Here is a 25,765-nt window from a genome sequence, read left to right as displayed (position 1 = left end):
TCAGCTAAGTCTTTTGGTCTATGATAGTTCTTGACATTTTATTAAGATGAAGAGGAGAAGTGATTTATTTAATTGTGCCTTTAGGACGATTGGTAGTTACAACCCTCGTCCTGATGGTGTGTGTGGTTTGATTCACTACAGGCGTGTAAACATTTTTCAAACCTTTGACAGTGATTGTGTGTTGTCTTTGAGTGCTTTTCACACCTACCTTCCCTGCATGGAAATTCACAGTGGTGGCACTGCCTCAAGCGGTTCCAGACCTCTGTGTAGGCATTGGGCCCACATGGCTTGCATTCTGAGTCCGTTGTGTTTCGACACTCCTGGGAGAGATGGTGTCCTGGAAGAATAAAGGAAGTATTGAGGCACCTCACCACTAAATCCAGCTACCTCTCACTGTGGGTTAAAATATGGATCTAGGCAGAAAATGAAGATTCATCAGGGGGCGTAAGAAAACAGTCAAGGATTACAGGAAATCTGCAAATTTAGACACTGACAACATCAGTCAAATGTTAACATACTTGGGGGCATATCAGCAACAACCGGCGATAATTATCGCTAAGCGCACTTAGCGTTAGGATAATTATCGCCGGCTATCGCCGAATTTTATCGCTGAGATAGCATGCTATTAGCAACGCTTATCTCAAAAGCGATAAAATTCCAGGCGCTAGCTGCCAATTGTGCGATTATCGCTGGAAATACAGCGATAATCGCACAACGTTTGGTGATAGCTTGCTGATAGGGCAGGGCAGACTCAGCCATGATATCCACCTTCCATTGGATATCATGGCTAAGTCAAACTAAAAGCAGGCGTAAGGAAAGTAGCGATAACCAAGGTTAGCGCTACTTTTCTTATCACTATGCTTGTTAGTATGCCCATTGAAAATTGGAGAAATGTCGGTTAGCGACATTTCTCCAGTTATTTTGAGCTGGAAGCCCACTTTGCATCTCATTAGAGATGCAAAGGTGGGCGTTACGGGAAAGGGCTCTAAGGCAAGGATTCACGCGATAGTGTGACCTTGCTGATATAGCGATAAAATTATCGCCGCTTTTCGGCCGAAAACGGCGATACATTTTTATCACCGCCTTGTTAATATGCCCCTAAGAGATGAAAGTTGCATGGGGCATATTATCAAGAAACTGCGTTAAAATTATCGCCGCTTTAGCGGCAGAAAACTGCCGCTAAAGCGGCGATAATGGGCTTGATAATATGCCTTTGAGAATTCCAATAGAAGCCCATGTTCTGGTGTCAACATGGGCTTCTATTGGAATTCTCACGGGCATATTATCAAGCCCATTATCGCCGCTTTGGCCGCAGTTTTCTGCCGCTAAAACGGTGATAATTTTAACGCCGTTTCTTGATAATTTGCCCCCATATCTTTAGCAATGCTGGGTTTTTAAAGGAGAGGCACATTAGCCACATACTATTCCAGTGCCCAATCTGCGTTGTCAGCAGGGGTTCTGGGCGCAGGCACTGCCCTGTCCACACTGTCCTTAGTACACAGGGGGAGCCTGTGCTCAGCAGATACAGAAGGGTACTGAGCACAGGAAGTGATGCAGGCTGCATCCTGTTTCCAGTGCCTGCCAGGCTTAGCCAAGCAAAGTGATAACTGTGGGTAGACGTATGTTGCAAACAAGGAATGAGTGGAGTGCATTAGTGGTGAACTCATGAGGGCGATCGTACTGCTGCAAACCATAAAAGCGTGAAAATCAATGTTTTTAGGTTTTGTATCAACTTTCAAACATTGGTTTAAATTTTCAAAACTGTTGACAGAAATGGTCTCATAACTAGGAATTATTTATTGTCACTAATTGGCGGAAATTTCAATATCCATGTGCATTAGGAATTTCAACCAATGAGAAGGCAAATAAAAGGCTAATAGGTAGTATGGTATTACGCAGCGTAGTACTGTTTTCATTAGGCATTTTGCTTTTTAAGGAAACAGCTTTTATACACAATACATAAGAACTAACATATTGTAGAGTGCTAACAGCATTTACAAACACTCTGTCTCATTGTTGAATATTATATCACGAGTAGCCTGCATTCACATTGTAGAGGAAGAAGGTAGGAATTATAAACCTCACTCTTGTAGTTTTGCATCATCCCGACCTATTCCCTATACTCGGAAAGAACCACAAAACATTCGGTTGCAGGTCATTTTTAGGTCTCGCCTGGCGTAGGCTGCGCGCATGCGCAGTCTTGCTGGCGAGATTTAATGATATAGGGATTTTTTAGTAAAGGACATTAAGCCCCGCCCCTCTTTTCCATTGGCCGGCGCCACCGTTTATGCTAAACGGTGGCCAGCCATTGGAAAAGAGCTCCTGGTGACGTATTCGCTCGGCTTTTTCGTCTGTCCTATTTGGACGGCCTCGCCTGCTTTGCGTTCGTCGCAAAAGATTTCTTATCTTTATGGGGCCACGTGTTTCAAACCTGTCAGCAACGGCGTAGACACCATTCCGAAGCAGCAGACAACTTTCTTTCCTCCCACATCCTTCAATACCTGAGTACGACTGCTTGTTCCCCTCCATTCACACCACCTATGCTTATCATGAATATACGCTGACTTCAGCATACACACTTGGCTCTTCCTTGTTTTAAGTTGTGTGTGCCTGTGTCTGCCCCCCTCCCATGGTTGAGACTCCGCTCCGTGTGCGATGGAGACAGGGGGGTGGGGGAGACAGATACCACAAGCCGAGATCTTGCCGAGACAATCGCAGAAACTGCAGAGCATGCAGCAGCGCGGGGGGACCATGCAGTCGGATCTGAAAGGTACGTGGGGCAAATCATTTAATCTCACTGTGCCTACCAAAAAAATGAATGAATTTGTCCTTGTGTAACGTAACCCCCCCCGGTCACACGGCACAGCTCCATCATGGGGCAGACTTTCAAACACATGGCCCCATAAGGACAAGAAAGCTTTCGCGATGGAGGAAAGTGAAAGTGGAGCATGCTTGTTGCAATTATTACCCGTTACACCCGCATGTACCCGATGCCCCGCTTTTGTTTTTCGGCACGCAGCTTCCCGCGATATCTATGTTCCTTTCCGAAATCTTTAAACCTATCGGCCTCACCCACCTGTCAGCAACGGCGTAGACACCATTCTGAAGCAGCCGAGAATCAACTTTCTTTCCTCCCACATTCTTCAATACCTGAGTACGACTGCTTGTTCCCCTCCATTCACACCACCTATGCTTATCATGAATATACGCTGACTTAAGCATACACACTTGGCTCTTCCTTGTTTTCAGTTGTGTGTGCCTGTGTCTGCCCCCCTCCCATGGTTCAGAATCCGCTCCGTGTGCGATGGAGACAGGGGGGTGGGGGAGACAGATACCACAAGCCGAGATCTTGCCGAGACAATCGCAGAAACTGCAGAGCATGCAGCAGCGGGGGACCATGGGGATCTGAAAGGTACGTGGGGGCAAATCATTTAATCTCACTGTGCCTAACAAAAAAATAAATGAATTTGTCCTTGTGTAACGTAACCCGCCTCCCCCGGTCACACGGCACAGCTCAAACATGGGGCAGACTTTCGCTGCCACCCATGTCCGCCCCGGGACCCGTAGAAGGTCTGCGGAGAGCTGGAAGGGCTTCGAGGCAGCGCCAGGGGGAATGTGCGCTATAGAAACAAGGACGCTGCTGTGACATCATGATGGGGTCGGGGGACAGGCTGCAGCATATTACACGTCATCTCTGTGGGTGGCTGGGGGGGCAGAACAGAAGGAGCGCAACCTGCTGCACCCTCCATCCCGAGGAGGGGCACCGAACCTCTACATAGGACTACATTTCACAGAACACACTGGTCGAGTACATTCAAGTATGGGGTGAAGACATAGTGTCAAGGTGACTTCACACTATCCACCTGGAGGGCAGAGAGCACAAAAGGGCGAGTGCGCCCCTGCGCTGCACCACAACTTCCAGAATGCACTGGTTTGTTCCATGAAAGGCTGGGGCATGAGCTGCGCACAGGACTCCTGGAAGGCAGCCATTCTACCTCTACGACCATCTCCACTATCACCTCGGGGATCCCTACAGACCCAAGTCCACCGCCTGTGACTGTAACACGGAGAGGATGTGGTCTGACGATCAGAGCTGCCGACCTTGGAGCTGGTGAAACCAAGGTTCGAGCCTCGGGGTCAACTCTTCATCCTGCGATTCTGGGCAAATCACTTAATCTCCCTGTGCCTACCAAAAAAAATAAAAAATAATGAATGTGTCCTTGTGTAACGTAACCGGAGCTCATGTAAAGCGCTCCAATCCCTTCGGGTCGAGGTTGTGCTATATAAATTTGGAGAACTACAAACCCGCTTTCATTTTAACATCGCGGGTTTAATGGCGACAGCTTGTTTCGCTGGTGTTTGAAGTTGCGGAGGGAAATGGCGTGGGAGTGTCTGTGACTGCTTCTGCCTGTACCATGCCTGTTCTGTGTGCCTGTGGGACATTTGCACCTCTCGTCTGTGTGTCTGGGAAGCTTGCGCCCCTGCTGCTGCCTGTACTATGCCTGCTCAGTGTGTCTGGGACGCTTGCACCCCTTGGCATGTGCTCTGCTCTGTGTGTTTTTTGTAGGGTTGGTGATACTGGTGAAGGCCTTTACACTACAGACTATGGGGGAGGGTGGTGTGAGGTGTGTCCGTGTCGATCCCTTCACGTGCCGTCCGGCCTCCATGTCCTGCCCATGGCCCCCGTCATCAGCTGGCAGATGATTATACAAACATACACACGCGCTCGCACATATGTACATTTGCTTGTTTATGTTGGAGATGTATAAATACGCACACTCCATATATAGAATTTCATGTTTACAGTTCGTGAATATAATTCATTTACAAACAAACACAGATTACAAAAAGTCTGCGTGACAATGCACATGGAAGTAGGCGCTGTAAAAACGCGCTCAAAAGACCATAGCACAACCATAAATAAAAAGCAAGTATTTTTTTCAATATGGCATAACGAACCCACTCAGAAGATACATTAGTGTAAATGGGGCCACCAATCCCTTCAGAATTCCCAAGTTTTCTTACCTTTCACGACCGAGGGTGCTTGTGACCTCTTGTCCGAATTAGAGTGCTTTGTGGCCTGGCAGCCATTCATGCTGTGAAACAGCAGAGCCTTATTTCCCAGACTGACACAGGAGTTTTCCCTTCATTAAAGTGGGGAGGGAGGGAGCCAGTCCCTGCATGACCCGGGCCCCCAGGGTCTGAGGCTGCCCATTGAGCTTCGCCCCCCCAGGTCACACGGCACAGCTCCGTGATGGGGCAGACTTTCGCTGCTACCCATGTCTGCCCCGGGACCCGTAGAAGGTCTGTGGAGAGCAAGAATCGCTTTGAGGCAGCGCCAGGGGGAAATGTGCGCTATACAAACAAGGGCGCTGCTGTAACATCATGACGGGGTCAGGGGACAGGCTGCAGCATATTACACGTCATCTCTGTGGGTGGCTGGGGGGGCAGGACAGACGGAGCGCCCCCTGCTGCACCCTCCATCCCGAGGAGGGACACCGAACCTCTACATAGGACTACATTTCCCAGAACGCACTGGTCGAGTACATTAAAGCATGGGGCGGCGACATAGTGTCAAGGTGACTTCACACTATCCACCTGGAGGGCAGAGAGCACTAAAGGGCCAGTGCACCCCTGCGCTGCACTACAACTTTCAGAATGCACTGATTTGTTCCATGAAAGGCTGGGGAACGAGCTGCGCACAGAACTCCTGGAAGGCAGTCATTCTACCCCTACGGCCATCTCCACCACCGCCTCGGGGATCCCTACACACCCAAGTCCACCGCCTCTGAGTGTAACACGGAGAGGATGTGGTATGACGGCCAGAGCTGCCGACCTTGGAGCTGGTGAAACCAAGGTTCGAGCCTCGGGGTCGACTCTTCATCCTGTGATTCTAGGCAAATCATTTAATCTCCCTGTTCCTACCAAAAACAAAATCACAAAAAATGAATGAGTCCTTGTGTAAGGTAACCGGAGCTCATGTAAAGCGCTCCAATACCTTACGGTCGAGTTTGCACTATATAAACTGCAAAAAACAAACAAAAAAAACTCTGGCTGAACGACAGCAACAATTTCATGCTCTGTAAATATGTAATATATAATTATACAACCCTAATCGCTTTTTATAATGTAATCTTGAGTGAACGTGCAACGCGTACATATGTAACTCTAACCACTAGTATCTGTAGTAGACGTGTGTACTTACTACCATTCCTATGTGAATTTAGAGTTTTTCTGTTTCTAACTTTTATGTAACTCATGTCCTCTGAAGTCCCTATGTGATTTAATTGGTTCTTTTGTAAAGCGCTCTGACACCTTTGGGTAAAGTTGGCTCTAGATAAAATGGCATTAAATAAATAACAAGCATTAAAAATGCAATAGGTCTCGCCTTTGATTAAGTTAAAGCCATTTGCTTTGCTATACAATACCATTAGCAAAGCAAATGGCTTTAACTTAATCAAAGGCGAGACCTATTGCATTTTCAATGATTGTTGTCCTTGCTGTCATCCAGGACTTCTAGCCAAAGTGATACGGGGAATCACAATAGCCACTGCTCGACAAGCCTGCATACTTCCCATTCCTCACTGCCGAAAGCTCAGCACCGGAATTTGCAGCATCAGAGCAAGGATATTGTGCAGCTCATAACAAGCATAACTCTAGAGGGATCGTAAACGTGTTTTTGATCCTCTGTATCAGGAGGAACATTCCAGGACCTCTTTTTACTGCTCTCTTTTTTTTTTAAATTAAAACTTCATTAGAGAAGGTGAGAAACTTAAAAAAAATATATGTGAAAATGAAACGGTAAGCTTTGAAACTTCCAAGACCTATATAGAACCAAAATACACAGTTGCACAATATGGATTAAACCCAGATCAGTTGACTGGGGGTGAGTGCTTGCAATATTCAACACTCCGTCCATCATCCCCGTTGGTTGTGCTTTGTTCGCCCTAAGTTGGCAGGGTATGCCCAGACGTGGGTCCCTTGCTCACTTTGCCACTGGATTCAAGCTAGCCTGGCTGATGACAGCTGATTAGCCAGAAACCGGCTCCAGGATGCTTGTTTCCGGTCCAGGGAAGACATGGCTTGGCAGTTCGGGCTAGACTGTTCCCATGAGGCACAGAGTCAGACTGATTTGCATATGGCCATGTCTGAACTGGGGTGGCGGAGTGAGATAAAGAATGATGATGGATTAAACCCAGATCAGTTGACTGGGGGTGAGTGCTTGCAATGTTGAACACTCCGTCCATCATCCCCTTTGGTTTTGCTTTGTTCGCCCTAAATTGGCAGGGTATGCCCAGACGTGGGTCCCTTGATCACTTTGCCACTGGATTCAAGCTAGCCTGGCTGATGACGGCTGATTAGCCAGCAACCGGTCCCAGGATGCTTGTTTCCGGTCCAGGGAAGACCTGGCATGGCAGTTCGGGCTGGAGTGTTCCCATGAGGCACAGGGTCAGACTGATTTGAATATGGCCATGTCTGAACTGGGGTGGCTGAGTGATCTAAAGAATGATGATGGATTAAACCCAGATCAGTTGACTAGGGGTGAGTGCTCGCAATGTTCAACACTCCGTCCACCATCCCCATTGGTTTTGCTTTGTTCACCCTAAGTTGGCAGGGTATGCCCAGACGTGGGTCCCTTGCTCACTTTGCCACTGGATACAAGCTAGCCTAGCTGATGACGGCTGATTAGCCAGAAACCGGTCCCAGGATGCTTGTTTCCGGTCCAGGGAAGACATGGCTTGGCAGTTCGGGCTAGACTGTTCCCATGAAGCACAGGGTCAGACTAATTTGCAATGCATATGGCCATGTCTGAACTGGGGTGGCGGAGTGAGCTAAAGAATGATGATGGATTAAACCCAGATCAGTTGACTGGGGGTGAGTGCTCGCAATGTTCAACACTCCGTCCACCATCCCCTTTGGTTTTGCTTTGTTCGCCCTAAGTTGGCAGGGTATGCCCAGACGTGGGTCCCTTGCACACTTTGCCACTGGATTCAAGCTAGCCTGGCGGATGAAGGCTGATTAGCCAGAAACTGGTCCCACAATGCCTGTTTCCGGTCCAGGGAAGACATGGCTTGGCAGTTCGGGCTGGACTGTTCCCATGAGGCACAGGGTCAGACTTATTTGCATATGGCCATGTCTGACCTGGGGTGACGGAGTGAGCTAAAGAATGATGATGGATTAAACCCAGATCAGTTGACTGGGGGTGAGTGCTTGCAATGTTCAACACTCCGTCCATCATCCCCTTTGGTTTTGCTTTGTTCGCCCTAAGTTGGCAGGGTATGCCCAGACGTGGGTCCCTTGCTCACTTAGCCACTGGATTCAAGCTAGCCTGGCTGATTAGCCAGAAACTGGTCCCAGGATGCTTGTTTCCGGTCCAGGGAAGACCTGGCTTGGCAGTTCGGGCTGGACTGTTTCCAAGAGGCACAGGGTCAGACTGATTTGCATATGGCCATGTCTGAACTAGGGTGGTGGAGTGAGCTAAAGAATGATGATGGATTAAACCCAGATCAGTTGACTGGGGCTGAGTGCTTGCAGTGTTCAACACTCTGTCCATCATCCCCTTTGGTTTTACAGAGAAATATAGACAGATAAAAATCAATGTAAGCAAACTTAAGAAGTGGTTGCTCATCAACTGGGGCATTAGAGTGGTGCCTGGTCACCTGTGAGGAACCTCATACTGCCCTGTGTCTCTGCTCTTATTTGCTGTACATTTCTTTAGCAGCGTTCACTAAAACATCATGTTTGTGTTTTCATGAACACTGTCAGTATGCATTTAAACCAGATTGGTCGCACACTGCTACACCTACCAGGCGTGTTCCCCCAATGAAAATGGTCCCTGAAGGTCAGCGTCGGCGGATACACCTATGCTCGAGTGTGAATGCAAGTATGCGTGGCGTGTGCCATCCCTGGACACGTGTTTCGAGGTAGTTGCCTCTCGTCAGCAGGGAGTAGGAAAATGTGTGGGGTTGCTGTGTAAGCTGCTAAAATCGTTATCAGGTCTAGTACCTCTCGTAGCGCGCAGGTGCGTAACCATGAGTCCGTCGACTCCACCGGCTCAAGGGAGCCTGAATATAAAGTTAAACCAGATTGGTCGCACACTGCTACACCTACCAGGCGTGTTCCCCCAATGAAAATGGTCCCTGAAGGTCAGCGTCGGCGGATACACCTATGCTCGAGTGTGAATGCAAGTATGCGTGGCGTGTGCCATCCCTGGACACGTGTTTCGAGGTAGTTGCCTCTCGTCAGCAGGGAGTAGGAAAATGTGTGGGGTTGCTGTGTAAGCTGCTAAAATCGTTATCAGGTCTAGTACCTCTCGTAGCGCGCAGGTGCGTAACCATGAGTCCGTCGACTCCACCGGCTCAAGGGAGCCTGAATATAAAGTTAAACCAGATTGGTCGCACACTGCTACACCTACCAGGCGTGTTCCCCCAATGAAAATGGTCCCTGAAGGTCAGCGTCGGCGGATACACCTATGCTCGAGTGTGAATGCAAGTATGCGTGGCGTGTGCCATCCCTGGACACGTGTTTCGAGGTAGTTGCCTCTCGTCAGCAGGGAGTAGGAAAATGTGTGGGGTTGCTGTGTAAGCTGCTAAAATCGTTATCAGGTCTAGTACCTCTCGTAGCGCGCAGGTGCGTAACCATGAGTCCGTCGACTCCACCGGCTCAAGGGAGCCTGAATATAAAGTTAAACCAGATTGGTCGCACACTGCTACACCTACCAGGCGTGTTCCCCCAATGAAAATGGTCCCTGAAGGTCAGCGTCGGCGGATACACCTATGCTCGAGTGTGAATGCAAGTATGCGTGGCGTGTGCCATCCCTGGACACGTGTTTCGAGGTAGTTGCCTCTCGTCAGCAGGGAGTAGGAAAATGTGTGGGGTTGCTGTGTAAGCTGCTAAAATCGTTATCAGGTCTAGTACCTCTCGTAGCGCGCAGGTGCGTAACCATGAGTCCGTCGACTCCACCGGCTCAAGGGAGCCTGAATATAAAGTTAAACCAGATTGGTCGCACACTGCTACACCTACCAGGCGTGTTCCCCCAATGAAAATGGTCCCTGAAGGTCAGCGTCGGCGGATACACCTATGCTCGAGTGTGAATGCAAGTATGCGTGGCGTGTGCCATCCCTGGACACGTGTTTCGAGGTAGTTGCCTCTCGTCAGCAGGGAGTAGGAAAATGTGTGGGGTTGCTGTGTAAGCTGCTAAAATCGTTATCAGGTCTAGTACCTCTCGTAGCGCGCAGGTGCGTAACCATGAGTCCGTCGACTCCACCGGCTCAAGGGAGCCTGAATATAAAGTTAAACCAGATTGGTCGCACACTGCTACACCTACCAGGCGTGTTCCCCCAATGAAAATGGTCCCTGAAGGTCAGCGTCGGCGCATACACCTATGCTCGAGTGTGAATGCAAGTATGCGTGGCGTGTGCCATCCCTGGACACGTGTTTCGAGGTAGTTGCCTCTCGTCCGCAGGGAGTAGGAAAATGTGTGGGGTTGCTGTGTAAGCTGCTAAAATCGTTATCAGGTCTAGTACCTCTCGTAGCGCGCAGGTGTGTAACCATGAGTCCGTCGACTCCACCGGCTCAAGGGAGCCTGAATATAAAGTTAAACCAGATTGGTCGCACACTGCTACACCTACCAGGCGTGTTCCCCCAATGAAAATGGTCCCTGAAGGTCAGCGTCGGCGGATACACCTATGCTCGAGTGTGAATGCAAGTATGCGTGGCGTGTGCCATCCCTGGACACGTGTTTCGAGGTAGTTGCCTCTCGTCAGCAGGGAGTAGGAAAATGTGTGGGGTTGCTGTGTAAGCTGCTAAAATCGTTATCAGGTCTAGTACCTCTCGTAGCGCGCAGGTGCGTAACCATGAGTCCGTCGACTCCACCGGCTCAAGGGAGCCTGAATATAAAGTTAAACCAGATTGGTCGCACACTGCTACACCTACCAGGCGTGTTCCCCCAATGAAAATGGTCCCTGAAGGTCAGCGTCGGCGGATACACCTATGCTCGAGTGTGAATGCAAGTATGCGTGGCGTGTGCCATCCCTGGACACGTGTTTCGAGGTAGTTGCCTCTCGTCAGCAGGGAGTAGGAAAATGTGTGGGGTTGCTGTGTAAGCTGCTAAAATCGTTATCAGGTCTAGTACCTCTCGTAGCGCGCAGGTGCGTAACCATGAGTCCGTCGACTCCACCGGCTCAAGGGAGCCTGAATATAAAGTTAAACCAGATTGGTCGCACACTGCTACACCTACCAGGCGTGTTCCCCCAATGAAAATGGTCCCTGAAGGTCAGCGTCGGCGGATACACCTATGCTCGAGTGTGAATGCAAGTATGCGTGGCGTGTGCCATCCCTGGACACGTGTTTCGAGGTAGTTGCCTCTCGTCAGCAGGGAGTAGGAAAATGTGTGGGGTTGCTGTGTAAGCTGCTAAAATCGTTATCAGGTCTAGTACCTCTCGTAGCGCGCAGGTGCGTAACCATGAGTCCGTCGACTCCACCGGCTCAAGGGAGCCTGAATATAAAGTTAAACCAGATTGGTCGCACACTGCTACACCTACCAGGCGTGTTCCCCCAATGAAAATGGTCCCTGAAGGTCAGCGTCGGCGGATACACCTATGCTCGAGTGTGAATGCAAGTATGCGTGGCGTGTGCCATCCCTGGACACGTGTTTCGAGGTAGTTGCCTCTCGTCAGCAGGGAGTAGGAAAATGTGTGGGGTTGCTGTGTAAGCTGCTAAAATCGTTATCAGGTCTAGTACCTCTCGTAGCGCGCAGGTGCGTAACCATGAGTCCGTCGACTCCACCGGCTCAAGGGAGCCTGAATATAAAGTTAAACCAGATTGGTCGCACACTGCTACACCTACCAGGCGTGTTCCCCCAATGAAAATGGTCCCTGAAGGTCAGCGTCGGCGGATACACCTATGCTCGAGTGTGAATGCAAGTATGCGTGGCGTGTGCCATCCCTGGACACGTGTTTCTAGGTAGTTGCCTCTCGTCAGCAGGGAGTAGGAAAATGTGTGGGGTTGCTGTGTAAGCTGCTAAAATCGTTATCAGGTCTAGTACCTCTCGTAGCGCGCAGGTGCGTAACCATGAGTCCGTCGACTCCACCGGCTCAAGGGAGCCTGAATATAAAGTTAAACCAGATTGGTCGCACACTGCTACACCTACCAGGCGTGTTCCCCCAATGAAAATGGTCCCTGAAGGTCAGCGTCGGCGGATACACCTATGCTCGAGTGTGAATGCAAGTATGCGTGGCGTGTGCCATCCCTGGACACGTGTTTCGAGGTAGTTGCCTCTCGTCAGCAGGGAGTAGGAAAATGTGTGGGGTTGCTGTGTAAGCTGCTAAAATCGTTATCAGGTCTAGTACCTCTCGTAGCGCGCAGGTGCGTAACCATGAGTCCGTCGACTCCACCGGCTCAAGGGAGCCTGAATATAAAGTTAAACCAGATTGGTCGCACACTGCTACACCTACCAGGCGTGTTCCCCCAATGCAAATGGTCCCTGAAGGTCAGCGTCGGCGGATACACCTATGCTCGAGTGTGAATGCAAGTATGCGTGGCGTGTGCCATCCCTGGACACGTGTTTCGAGGTAGTTGCCTCTCGTCAGCAGGGAGTAGGAAAATGTGTGGGGTTGCTGTGTAAGCTGCTAAAATCGTTATCAGGTCTAGTACCTCTCGTAGCGCGCAGGTGCGTAACCATGAGTCCGTCGACTCCACCGGCTCAAGGGAGCCTGAATATAAAGTTAAACCAGATTGGTCGCACACTGCTACACCTACCAGGCGTGTTCCCCCAATGAAAATGGTCCCTGAAGGTCAGCGTCGGCGGATACACCTATGCTCGAGTGTGAATGCAAGTATGCGTGGCGTGTGCCATCCCTGGACACGTGTTTCGAGGTAGTTGCCTCTCGTCAGCAGGGAGTAGGAAAATGTGTGGGGTTGCTGTGTAAGCTGCTAAAATCGTTATCAGGTCTAGTACCTCTCGTAGCGCGCAGGTGCGTAACCATGAGTCCGTCGACTCCACCGGCTCAAGGGAGCCTGAATATAAAGTTAAACCAGATTGGTCGCACACTGCTACACCTACCAGGCGTGTTCCCCCAATGAAAATGGTCCCTGAAGGTCAGCGTCGGCGGATACACCTATGCTCGAGTGTGAATGCAAGTATGCGTGGCGTGTGCCATCCCTGGACACGTGTTTCGAGGTAGTTGCCTCTCGTCAGCAGGGAGTAGGAAAATGTGTGGGGTTGCTGTGTAAGCTGCTAAAATCGTTATCAGGTCTAGTACCTCTCGTAGCGCGCAGGTGCGTAACCATGAGTCCGTCGACTCCACCGGCTCAAGGGAGCCTGAATATAAAGTTAAACCAGATTGGTCGCACACTGCTACACCTACCAGGCGTGTTCCCCCAATGAAAATGGTCCCTGAAGGTCAGCGTCGGCGGATACACCTATGCTCGAGTGTGAATGCAAGTATGCGTGGCGTGTGCCATCCCTGGACACGTGTTTCGAGGTAGTTGCCTCTCGTCAGCAGGGAGTAGGAAAATGTGTGGGGTTGCTGTGTAAGCTGCTAAAATCGTTATCAGGTCTAGTACCTCTCGTAGCGCGCAGGTGCGTAACCATGAGTCCGTCGACTCCACCGGCTCAAGGGAGCCTGAATATAAAGTTAAACCAGATTGGTCGCACACTGCTACACCTACCAGGCGTGTTCCCCCAATGAAAATGGTCCCTGAAGGTCAGCGTCGGCGGATACACCTATGCTCGAGTGTGAATGCAAGTATGCGTGGCGTGTGCCATCCCTGGACACGTGTTTCGAGGTAGTTGCCTCTCGTCAGCAGGGAGTAGGAAAATGTGTGGGGTTGCTGTGTAAGCTGCTAAAATCGTTATCAGGTCTAGTACCTCTCGTAGCGCGCAGGTGCGTAACCATGAGTCCGTCGACTCCACCGGCTCAAGGGAGCCTGAATATAAAGTTAAACCAGATTGGTCGCACACTGCTACACCTACCAGGCGTGTTCCCCCAATGAAAATGGTCCCTGAAGGTCAGCGTCGGCGGATACACCTATGCTCGAGTGTGAATGCAAGTATGCGTGGCGTGTGCCATCCCTGGACACGTGTTTCGAGGTAGTTGCCTCTCGTCAGCAGGGAGTAGGAAAATGTGTGGGGTTGCTGTGTAAGCTGCTAAAATCGTTATCAGGTCTAGTACCTCTCGTAGCGCGCAGGTGCGTAACCATGAGTCCGTCGACTCCACCGGCTCAAGGGAGCCTGAATATAAAGTTAAACCAGATTGGTCGCACACTGCTACACCTACCAGGCGTGTTCCCCCAATGAAAATGGTCCCTGAAGGTCAGCGTCGGCGGATACACCTATGCTCGAGTGTGAATGCAAGTATGCGTGGCGTGTGCCATCCCTGGACACGTGTTTCGAGGTAGTTGCCTCTCGTCAGCAGGGAGTAGGAAAATGTGTGGGGTTGCTGTGTAAGCTGCTAAAATCGTTATCAGGTCTAGTACCTCTCGTAGCGCGCAGGTGCGTAACCATGAGTCCGTCGACTCCACCGGCTCAAGGGAGCCTGAATATAAAGTTAAACCAGATTGGTCGCACACTGCTACACCTACCAGGCGTGTTCCCCCAATGAAAATGGTCCCTGAAGGTCAGCGTCGGCGGATACACCTATGCTCGAGTGTGAATGCAAGTATGCGTGGCGTGTGCCATCCCTGGACACGTGTTTCGAGGTAGTTGCCTCTCGTCAGCAGGGAGTAGGAAAATGTGTGGGGTTGCTGTGTAAGCTGCTAAAATCGTTATCAGGTCTAGTACCTCTCGTAGCGCGCAGGTGCGTAACCATGAGTCCGTCGACTCCACCGGCTCAAGGGAGCCTGAATATAAAGTTAAACCAGATTGGTCGCACACTGCTACACCTACCAGGCGTGTTCCCCCAATGAAAATGGTCCCTGAAGGTCAGCGTCGGCGGACACACCTATGCTCGAGTGTGAATGCAAGTATGCGTGGCGTGTGCCATCCCTGGACACGTGTTTCGAGGTAGTTGCCTCTCGTCAGCAGGGAGTAGGAAAATGTGTGGGGTTGCTGTGTAAGCTGCTAAAATCGTTATCAGGTCTAGTACCTCTCGTAGCGCGCAGGTGCGTAACCATGAGTCCGTCGACTCCACCGGCTCAAGGGAGCCTGAATATAAAGTTAAACCAGATTGGTCGCACACTGCTACACCTACCAGGCGTGTTCCCCCAATGAAAATGGTCCCTGAAGGTCAGCGTCGGCGGATACACCTATGCTCGAGTGTGAATGCAAGTATGCGTGGCGTGTGCCATCCCTGGACACGTGTTTCGAGGTAGTTGCCTCTCGTCAGCAGGGAGTAGGAAAATGTGTGGGGTTGCTGTGTAAGCTGCTAAACTCGTTATCAGGTCTAGTACCTCTCGTAGCGCGCAGGTGCGTAACCATGAGTCCGTCGACTCCACCGGCTCAAGGGAGCCTGAATATAAAGTTAAACCAGATTGGTCGCACACTGCTACACCTACCAGGCGTGTTCCCCCAATAAAAATGGTCCCTGAAGGTCAGCGTCGGCGGATACACCTATGCTCGAGTGTGAATGCAAGTATGCGTGGCGTGTGCCATCCCTGGACACGTGTTTCGAGGTAGTTGCCTCTCGTCAGCAGGGAGTAGGAAAATGTGTGGGGTTGCTGTGTAAGCTGCTAAAATCGTTATCAGGTCTAGTACCTCTCGTAGCGCGCAGGTGCGTAACCATGAGTCCGTCGACTCCACCGGCTCAAGGGAGCCTGAATATAAAGTTAAACCAGATTGGTCGCACACTGCTACACCTACCAGGCGTGTTCCCCCAATGAAAATGGTCCCTGAAGGTCAGCGTCGGCGGATACACCTATGCTCGAGTGTGAATGCAAGTATGCGTGGCGTGTGCCATCCCTGGACACGTGTTTCGAGGTAGTTGCCTCTCGTCAGCAGGGAGTAGGAAAATGTGTGGGGTTGCTGTGTAAGCTGCTAAAATCGTTATCAGGTCTAGTACCTCTCGTAGCGCGCAGGTGCGTAACCATGAGTCCGTCGACTCCACCGGCTCAAGGGAGCCTGAATATAAAGTTAAACCAGATTGGTCGCACACTGCTACACCTACCAGGCGTGTTCCCCCAATGAAAATGGTCCCTGAAGGTCAGCGTCGGCGGATACACCTATGCTCGAGTGTGAATGCAAGTATGCGTGGCGTGTGCCATCCCTGGACACGTGTTTCGAGGTAGTTGCCTCTCGTCAGCAGGGAGTAGGAAAATGTGTGGGGTTGCTGTGTAAGCTGCTAAAATCGTTATCAGGTCTAGTACCTCTCGTAGCGCGCAGGTGCGTAACCATGAGTCCGTCGACTCCACCGGCTCAAGGGAGCCTGAATATAAAGTTAAACCAGATTGGTCGCACACTGCTACACCTACCAGGCGTGTTCCCCCAATGAAAATGGTCCCTGAAGGTCAGCGTCGGCGGATACACCTATGCTCGAGTGTGAATGCAAGTATGCGTGGCGTGTGCCATCCCTGGACACGTGTTTCGAGGTAGTTGCCTCTCGTCAGCAGGGAGTAGGAAAATGTGTGGGGTTGCTGTGTAAGCTGCTAAAATCGTTATCAGGTCTAGTACCTCTCGTAGCGCGCAGGTGCGTAACCATGAGTCCGTCGACTCCACCGGCTCAAGGGAGCCTGAATATAAAGTTAAACCAGATTGGTCGCACACTGCTACACCTACCAGGCGTGTTCCCCCAATGAAAATGGTCCCTGAAGGTCAGCGTCGGCGGATACACCTATGCTCGAGTGTGAATGCAAGTATGCGTGGCGTGTGCCATCCCTGGACACGTGTTTCGAGGTAGTTGCCTCTCGTCAGCAGGGAGTAGGAAAATGTGTGGGGTTGCTGTGTAAGCTGCTAAAATCGTTATCAGGTCTAGTACCTCTCGTAGCGCGCAGGTGCGTAACCATGAGTCAGGGACCACTTTTCATTGGGGGAACACGCTTGGTAGGTGTAGCAGTGTGCGACCAATTAGCTTTAACTTTATATTCAGGCTCCCTTGAGCCGGTGGAGTCGACGGACTCATGGTTACGCACCTGCGCGCTACGAGAGGTATTTACCTGTTATTGATTTTAGCAGCTTACACAGCAACCCCATACACTTTCCTACTCCCTGCTGACGAGAGGCAACTACCTCGAAACACGTGTCCAGGGATGGCACACGCCACGCATACTCGCACTCATGACTCGGGCATAGGCGTACCCGCCGACGCTGACCTCAGGGACCACTTTTCATTGGGGGAACACGCTTGGTAGGTGTAGCAGTGTGCGACCAATTAGCTTTAACTTTATATTCAGGCTCCCTTGAGCCGGTGGAGTCGACGGACTCATGGTTACGCACCTGCGCGCTACGAGAGGTATTTACCTGTTATTGATTTTAGCAGCTTACACAGCAACCCCATACACTTTCCTACTCCCTGCTGACGAGAGGCAACTACCTCGAAACACGTGTCCAGGGATGGCACACGCCACGCATACTCGCACTCATGACTCGGGCATAGGCGTACCCGCCGACGCTGACCTCAGGGACCACTTTTCATTGGGGGAACACGCTTGGTAGGTGTAGCAGTGTGCGACCAATTAGCTTTAACTTTATATTCAGGCTCCCTTGAGCCGGTGGAGTCGACGGACTCATGGTTACGCACCTGCGCGCTACGAGAGGTATTTACCTGTTATTGATGTTAGCAGCTTACACAGCAACCCCATACACTTTCCTACTCCCTGCTGACGAGAGGCAACTACCTCAAAACACGTGTCCAGGGATGGCACACGCCACGCATACTCGCACTCATGACTCGGGCATAGGCGTACCCGCCGACGCTGACCTCAGGGACCACTTTTCATTGGGGGAACACGCTTGGTAGGTGTAGCAGTGTGCGACCAATCAGCTTTAACTGTCAGTATGCATGTCAGCCCTCTCTACCTTTCCAGCCTCCCCAGATAAAGGCAGGAGAGGCAAGGGAGCTGAGAGGGTAGAGGGATGATTCGTTCACATAGTGCTGTTTAAGAAAAGGCCCTCTATAAATGGAAGTCTGGACTGCTCATGTGTGAGGGCATACTTCAGCTATGTCGGCTCATACAGGCCCAATCCGTTTATCTAGCAAGCATGGTGCACATTTGTTGTACTGGAAGCATATTTGCTCAAAGTTAGCTGGCCAGGGTACTAATCAGTCCATCCTTGTGGCCAGTGAGGATAAGGACTGGGCAAGGGGCAGGATCCAAAGCCCTGTCTCAGGTTCTGGAAGGGGTCGGCTTACAGCCTTATCAGAGTCTGGAATAGAGCTTGAGACAGGCCTTCCTCTCATTAATCGTGGCCCTGCTGCCGTGTCCGGCTCCTAGTATTTTTGTGCAGAAATCTTGCCTTGCTGGTTTTATTTCCAAGATTCGTACCAAAGTTGCTGCAATGGATGTGTCTGGAGCAGAGGAAGTAAGGTAATTCAAAACAAATTCCGATGTTTCCATGCATGTGTGCGAAAGTGAGTGTGGTTGAGAGAATGTGAGAGAGTGAGTGAGTGAGTGAGTGAGTGAGTGAGTGAGTGAGTGAGTGAGTGAGTGAGTGAGTGAGTGAGTGAGAATAACTGTCATCAAGTGATTAACTTAGAGCAATTGAGAGCGACTGAGTGAGCTAGCTTGTCTAAGAATGAGTGAGTGAGAGAGTGCAAGTGAATGGAAACAAGTGAATGTTAGGGACTAAGGGGCTCATTATGATGGCGGAAGGATCGCCACTGCCTGCCCGGCAGTGGAGGTCCTTCCGCCATCACATAGTGAATCACCCACCGCCAAATTAGGATGGCGGTGGGTACCACGGTGGACGGAAAGTCCATCCGCCGCTTTTCCTCCAGAGGCATTCACACCGATTGCCTGGCGAACAGGAAAGGGCCACTAATATGGTGGCGGTGCCTAGCAGGCACCGTCCACCATATTAGGATGTGTCCTGGAAGAGGCCTTTCCATGGCGGCGATGTCGCCATGGAAAGGCTGACGGGGATTGGGTTTGGGGGCCAGTTGCGGGCCCCCCTTGTTTGGGGGATGTCGCTGCACTGGGGGATACACATGGTAACCCCCTGCATTTCCATGCACTAAGTGGCAGGCACCACGTGGTGCCTGCCACATGGTGCAGGGAAATGCGGTGCAAGCACCTTTAACATTGGGGACAATGCTGCAGCCAGCAGCACCGCTCGCAATGTTAAAGGCCCAGGATGCGCCCGCCAGTATGGTGGCCACATCCTAATTGCAGTGGTGGGACCGCCGCATGTCTGGCGGGCGGTCCCAATCACCGCTACGGTGGTGGGTGTACCAAGTCCGCCCACCATTGTAATCACCCCCTTAGAGTGAGTGAGAAAGAGAGAGTGCATGTGAGTGAGTGAATGTGACTATAAGATAATGGCTGAGGGAGTGAGTGAACTTGTGAATGAGTGTAAGTGTATGCACAAATGTGTCTTATGCTTGTGAGTTTGTTGACAGTAGTGGCATACTGGAGGCGCACATGGCGACATGTCAGCACTGGTGCATTGGAGGCAGTGCAAATTTGTGAAAACATAAGTGCCGGGGCACTCGTAAGGATGCAGCTTGCATCAGCCTATTTCTCCTGTTAGCGCCGCCTAAAACAGAACCAACTGCTAACCACGAAAGCGGGAGAGAATGTGGTGTAATGGCTAGAGCTGCAGACTTCGGAGCTGGGGGGCCAGGTTCAACCCTCAGAATCAGCTCAACATCCTGTGATTCTGGACAAATCACCTAATCCAACCGTACATTAATGTGTCCTTAAGTGGTGCTCATGAAAAGTGCCGGTATTGATGATTTAGTTCCAGTGACCCTAAACCACTGGCTCAAATTAAGCACTGATCCTACTAAACCTTCTGACAGCACTGTCCATGAGTCTGCACAATAACCCCATTTTGTCAATTATGAAAGAATGAAATGCTGCAAAGCCTCTAACACTTGGGCTGACAGTCCTTAGATTGTACATCAGCTAAGGGTAGAGGAGACCTGGTTACTGTCCTCGGAATTGTGTTACCCTGGGCAGAGAATGACTAATGAGGCACTATGGGGGATATTCACAAGGATCTATCGCCGAGTTAACAGCACTTTCTCACAGCCAAAGTTGCGATAAACTTATCGCCCCAATCACAAGCTGGTGTTAACATACCACAGCACCAGTTTACCCGCGATAGCAGCCGCAAAAAACATCGGCACAGATGGCCCCCGCAACTATCGCTAATGAGATGCAGAGTAGGCGTTCCCTTGCCAAAAGCCGTGACAACACCACTCCACAACATTCGCAACGACCAGTCAGAACTGTGATAAGAACACAAAACAGGCGATAAGGTGTTTTACCAGCAGGAAAATAACACCTGCTCTGACCTGGTGCAAAGTCGGACCACAGCCTTCACCACAAAAGGGAGCCCAGCCCACAGCCACATCGGAAGGGCAACAGATGCCATGGAGCCACTGGTCATGCGGCCAGGACACCCAAGAGGGCCACAACAGCCATCGCCAGCACCCCAGGACCCCAACACCCACCCGGAACCCCCCCCCGGACCACCACAGAGGCTGCGCAGACAAAGACAGCGGACCCCCAGGAAACGCACCAGCCTCACAGACCCAACACCTGACAATGTCATTGCCCACTACAGGCACAAAAGGACAACCATCGTACGCATTCTGACCAACATCGCCCAACAGGCCGATGGCACCAACACAGCGAACAACCAACATCCCACCCCACACAATGCTGCTGGCTGTGCTTCACCTATTGGCCCCTGGTACCCCCCAACCAACACCCGCCAGAGTCGGAGGAGTCTCACAGCCAGCCCCTTCTAATGTCCCTTACACCTGTCCTGGACATCCCCATCAGCCTGGTAACCCAGTCCCTATATGTCCAACACAATGCGCAGGATCCGCTGGAGACCAAGCAAGGACCATAGACAATAGCTGGATGCACGCAAGTGTTGGGGGCAATCCAGAGCACACATGTCCTACCTGTGCCCCCTGGTGACACAGCACACAATCACCTCAACAGAAAGCACACATCTCACATCAATGTGCAGGCAACATCCGAACACCGTGGAACCTCCACCAATCTCGCCTCCAAATACCCAGCCAGTGTGCATGATTCCTTCATCCTCCGACAGTCCATCAGCAACCAGCGTTCCCAGGATGGCACCAAGGGAAATGCACAGCCCCTTGGCAAGTTCCAAATGAACACCCCACTCACCTCAACTCCACAACCATGCAACTCACAACTCTGGCAATGCACACGTCACAAAATCACAACCAACATGCAAAACAACATGCCCACCCACCAGACACGACAGACCAACTCACAATGGTAACCTGAGCAAGCCGTGAACATAAGCCATCCACGGCATAGCACCTCAGCCACACACTAGCCGAATGTGGGGAGAGGTGGCAACCAGGCATGTGTGAAGGATACAGGAGAACCATGATTGGGAAAGTACACAATGCCAAGAGTGGCGGAGATGTGCTGGACAGACCACAGTATGCCGAACACACCCATATCCATGGCGACATACATCGCTGGTGTATGGAGTGTAGTGAACAGTGGACGCAACCATGTCACCCCAGCCAGTGGAGGAGTACATGGAAATGTTGCCTGTTATGTCCCCCCCGTAAGCACAAGCAGAGTGGGATGGCCCGGCATATGCCAGGCCAGCGTAGGGGTGTGAATAAAAAGCACGTAGCCCTGGGCGTAGTCCTCCTCCGGAAAGCCCAATGTCTCTGCCAGGGCGGCGTCTCTCACCATGCCACGATGCCAACGCCGTTCTCGTGATTGGAGTTGCCTGCGATCCTGTGCGCCTGCTGGACGCCGAGCCTGTCAGGCCCGCCCCTGCGCAGCCAGGCCACACTGATCACCTTCTGACACCGGCGTGTGTCAAGGAGGGCCCACCACATGCTGGCGCATGCTCCAAGCGTGAGGCCCGTGACCTTGGCAGCCTCTCAGACCATCACAGCCTCCACGACACAGGCCCGCTGTAGTCCTTTCTCGTTGACATACTCTACTGCCGCCTCCGGCCTACACCACGGTCAAGTAGGTCACAAATTTGGAACTGAGTCTTGATTACACCATGGCAGTGAACATTATTTGAGGTAGAGTTCATGTCACTATACTCCCTTCGATGTGGTGCCACCAAGTCTGTGCATAGCATTACAACCACATGGGTCTGTGGGCCTACGCGGACTACTGCCCTCGGCCTAGGCTGCGCTCGAGTAGGTCACAGAATTGGAACTGAACATCGATTATTCGAAGGCAGAATACATATCATCGCACGCAAGGAGAGGCGTAAGAGGATGACGCGTTGCAGTCTGGAGGGAATAGGATCATCGTTACGGAGGTGATCAAACACTGCCGACAACTGCCCTGGTGTCACTAACTCTGTGCATCGCGAGCCAACGACAAGTGGGTGTGGTCACCTGCTGACTACTGCCGTCGGCCCACACTACGGACAAGTACGTCACACATTTCGAACTGAGTCTTGATCATGCATTGTCTGTGTACGCACAAAAAGAAAGATTCTACTTCACTGTACTCCCTTTGGTCAGGTGGCAGCAACCATGTGCATAGCAACCCAACGACACGTGGCTGTGGGCCCTTGCTGACCGCTGCCCCCGGCCTACACTGCGGTCGAATAGGTCACAAACACCTTCGAATTCAGACTTGGTTTATTTATGTTAGACTTGATGTCATTGTACAGGCCTCATCGCAGACTGCATCCCCTTTCAGCCCCGGTGCCACTCTGTCTATTCCGCGAGACCCATGGACACTTTCTGGTTGGACTTTGGTGGCGACTGAGTCCATGGACTTGGGGTTGTCGTTGCCATGATGGCGGTGATACTGACTTTGTGACGAAAACGAGGCCGTGGCATTCCACCCCTCCATTTGCTGCTTCCGGACAGCTTCCACCCTCTGCATCATGCCCTGGAGGACACCTTCCACTGTCCCCCGCAACCCTCTGCAACAAAAACCTCGAACATTGATGAGGACCGGCTCAGGTTGCATGGCCCATCTGACTGCACTGCAAGTCACCGTCCCGTGGCTGGGTGCCTGTGCCGGCCGCAGTGCATCCGGGACCACTAACTGTGCTGGTCATGTCCGGGACCCCTTCTTCTGAGATATTGGATGGCCTCTGAGATGATGGCCTTAGGGTCATCAACGCCCTGTGTCTGTGGCCATGCACTGTCCACTACCTCTGGCCTCAACTGCAGTCCACCAGGGCTCACACATCAAATCAAGTCCGGACCGGCCCAGACGTCGCATCACCGCAGGAGGCACACGCCACCACAGCCAGGACCACCTCCAACCGCCATCTGCCAGAGTCGAAACGGTGGTCCTGACAGACTTACGGAGTTGCTCACACAGGTCGTGGATGCCATCATCAGACTGATACCCTGCTAGGCACTCCAGGTGCCACTGACTCAGTGCACCGCAAGCCATCGTTCGTTACTGATTGAGTTTTGTGTTGTGGAGAGGTTGCGCAGCAATGTCACCTCAAGCAGTATGGGAGACCTGGGACATTGATGAGGAAGATGATGCAGGTCTAACACACCCCACTACATCTGCATCAGGAATATCTCGAGGGGACACAATCCGAGACCTGGGCATGGTTGTGTACTGTGAATGCACATCTGCATGTGTCTCTATGGCAGTGTGGGTCTCCTTTGTGGGGTGTAGATGGTCCCTGAAGGGTAATAGACACCAACGTATGTGATCTAGTTCGCCTTCCATGAGTTCGGGACCAACCACACCTGTTGGGCCACCTCCTTTTGGCGTGCTGACACATGGCATTGGGGAGCCATGTGTGGGTGGGTGAAGTGTTGTGAGCCGGCTGTGCTTGCGGGTGCTTCCTGCTGTGTGGTCTGTTGCAGGCTCTGTGTTCTCCACTAAGTAGCTTGGCTGCCCGGGTCCTGGTGGTGGGTTGCGTGGGATGTCCATGGGCTGTTGTAGGGCGTCGGTGTCGAAGGTGTGGTGGTCCTCTCCGGCATCACAGATGTGTTGTCTTCTGTGCTCTGCTGGAGGTGTTGTGGGCCCCTCTGCAATGTGAAGGGGAGATGCATGTTGACATTGTGTTGACATGAATGTTGGCGCATTGTTCTGGGTTACATGCAGACTGTATGACAATGTACATTGTGACTGTTTGGGAGGTGCTGAATACTGCTGAGGGACAGTGTACATTTGGACTACATAACGGATGTGAGGTTGTACGCGTACATTTCCATTTCACAGTTTCCTGCTCTGTCAGATGTAGTAGGCATGTTTCTGTGCATGTGCGGAGCCAGTTGTGTCCTCTGTTCTGCAGTGTCAGCTTTGTGCATTGTACCATGTTGTCATCAATGTGGGTGTGCTGTTCTTTCTATGTGTGTGTGCTGCAGTGTGCCAAGGAGATGAGGGACATGATCCAGGGTAATTGTGGGTGTGCAGTGTGCTACAACTCATTGTGCATGTGTGCCAATTTGCCCATCTCCCCCCAGTCCCTGGTCATTACTCACCCTGTTGATGTTGTGTCAGGTCCTCTCGAGCTGTGTCCGTACTCCCTACTCCTTGCACCGTCTCCACACTGATTACTGTGCCTCGGTTTCCTCCAGCTCCTCCTGTGGCGCAGGACTGCCACCTCCTGTCACCGTTGCAGCCTTCCTGTAGGCAGCGTGTTTGTGCCTGGTTTAGGTTGTCACATCATGCCAGCGCCTCTTGGCCTCCTCGATTGGCCTCCTCGGCACTACGACTGCATTCCAGGTGGTCGACTTGTGGGTCAGTTGCTGGTAGTGTTCTGTCACCTCCGTGACACTGATCTGGTTTTGGTGCGGACTGCACCCCATCTTCCTCTCCCTCTTCTCCTCGGCCATCCCCATCCCCATTGTTCCTTGTGTGGTGGTCTGTGGGGGTTGTGGGGTTCGCGTTGGCCTCTGCGGTCGGTCAGGGTGCATCCATGTTGCTACGTGCTTTGGCTTGTTTCTGGTGTGTTGTTTCTGTGGTTTTTATGGTGCATTTTCCCGCCAGACGCGTGGGATTTGCAAGCCTGTGGCTGGTTTTCGCTACTTTTTGTACCGCGATTGGCCTAATCGCATGATTTTTTGCATTCTCGTTTCGCATGTTTGCAGCGTGGCGTTGATTTTTGCGCAGCCATTTGACGTGTTATCTGGTGACTATCGCATGCTATCGCCACGTTGTGAATACTTGGTTGGCACGGCATCGTTTTCCTGCGATAGGCTGCGATGTTGAGAGTTGCGTTAAGCTACTCTTGCGGTAGTTATCACACGTTCTTTTGATTATACCCCAATATTGTTACAATGTAGTCTGATGCTGATAACACAATTAAATAAGCACATCTTTTCTAGAACTCCTTGTATTGTTTGGCAGTTTTTCACAGTGCGGTGGTTTTGGAGAAAGAGAGATTAAATGATTTGCCTAGAGTAACAGTATGTTGAGCCGACACTGGGATTGAAACATGGTTCCCTAAGTTCTTAAATCATCAGTTCAAGTCTATGACTCTCAGCTATTGGGCCTCTGTGGTCAAATTAACATTTAGGACTCAATCTCCTGCACTATTAGCCTAAGGCCAAGCCAGTTTCTACAACTGGTCGAATAAAAAATAAAAAAACAAGCATTGGCATAGCCAATAGGTCTGACATCATCCGTCAGCCTTTTGGTAGTTCTGGTTTTGTTTTGTCATGGCTTTTGCAAAACCTAATTGCTTGGGACGCTCCCAGGAACTTGTCAAAGA

The 25,765-nt window shown here is 51.3% G+C and overlaps 1 protein-coding gene across 2 annotated transcripts in view; it reads right to left on the bottom strand.

The window, feature by feature from the left end:
• The window catches only part of TNFRSF1B (TNF receptor superfamily member 1B), a 239,165-nt gene that overhangs the window by 160,086 nt on the left and 53,314 nt on the right, over window positions 1-25,765 (bottom strand). Inside the window, exons 1-2 of one of the 2 annotated variants that reach the window (XM_085609937.1) lie at window positions 5,026-5,190; window positions 209-337 (exon numbers count right to left, since the gene is read on the bottom strand). In XM_085609937.1, coding sequence (XP_085466063.1) covers window positions 209-337; window positions 5,026-5,095 — 199 coding nt within the window. In that variant the 5' untranslated portion in view covers window positions 5,096-5,190. Of the gene's footprint in view, window positions 1-208; window positions 338-5,025; window positions 5,191-25,765 lie in introns of those variants that run through there. The other variant, XM_085609936.1, reaches the window with a different exon arrangement.

This window comes from Triturus cristatus, chromosome 1_2 (genome assembly GCF_964204655.1).
Source record: "Triturus cristatus chromosome 1_2, aTriCri1.1, whole genome shotgun sequence".
Classification (NCBI taxonomy): domain Eukaryota; kingdom Metazoa; phylum Chordata; class Amphibia; order Caudata; family Salamandridae; genus Triturus; species Triturus cristatus.
Note: the sequence above shows the minus strand (reverse complement) of the source record. Positions and strands in the feature narration are given on the sequence as shown.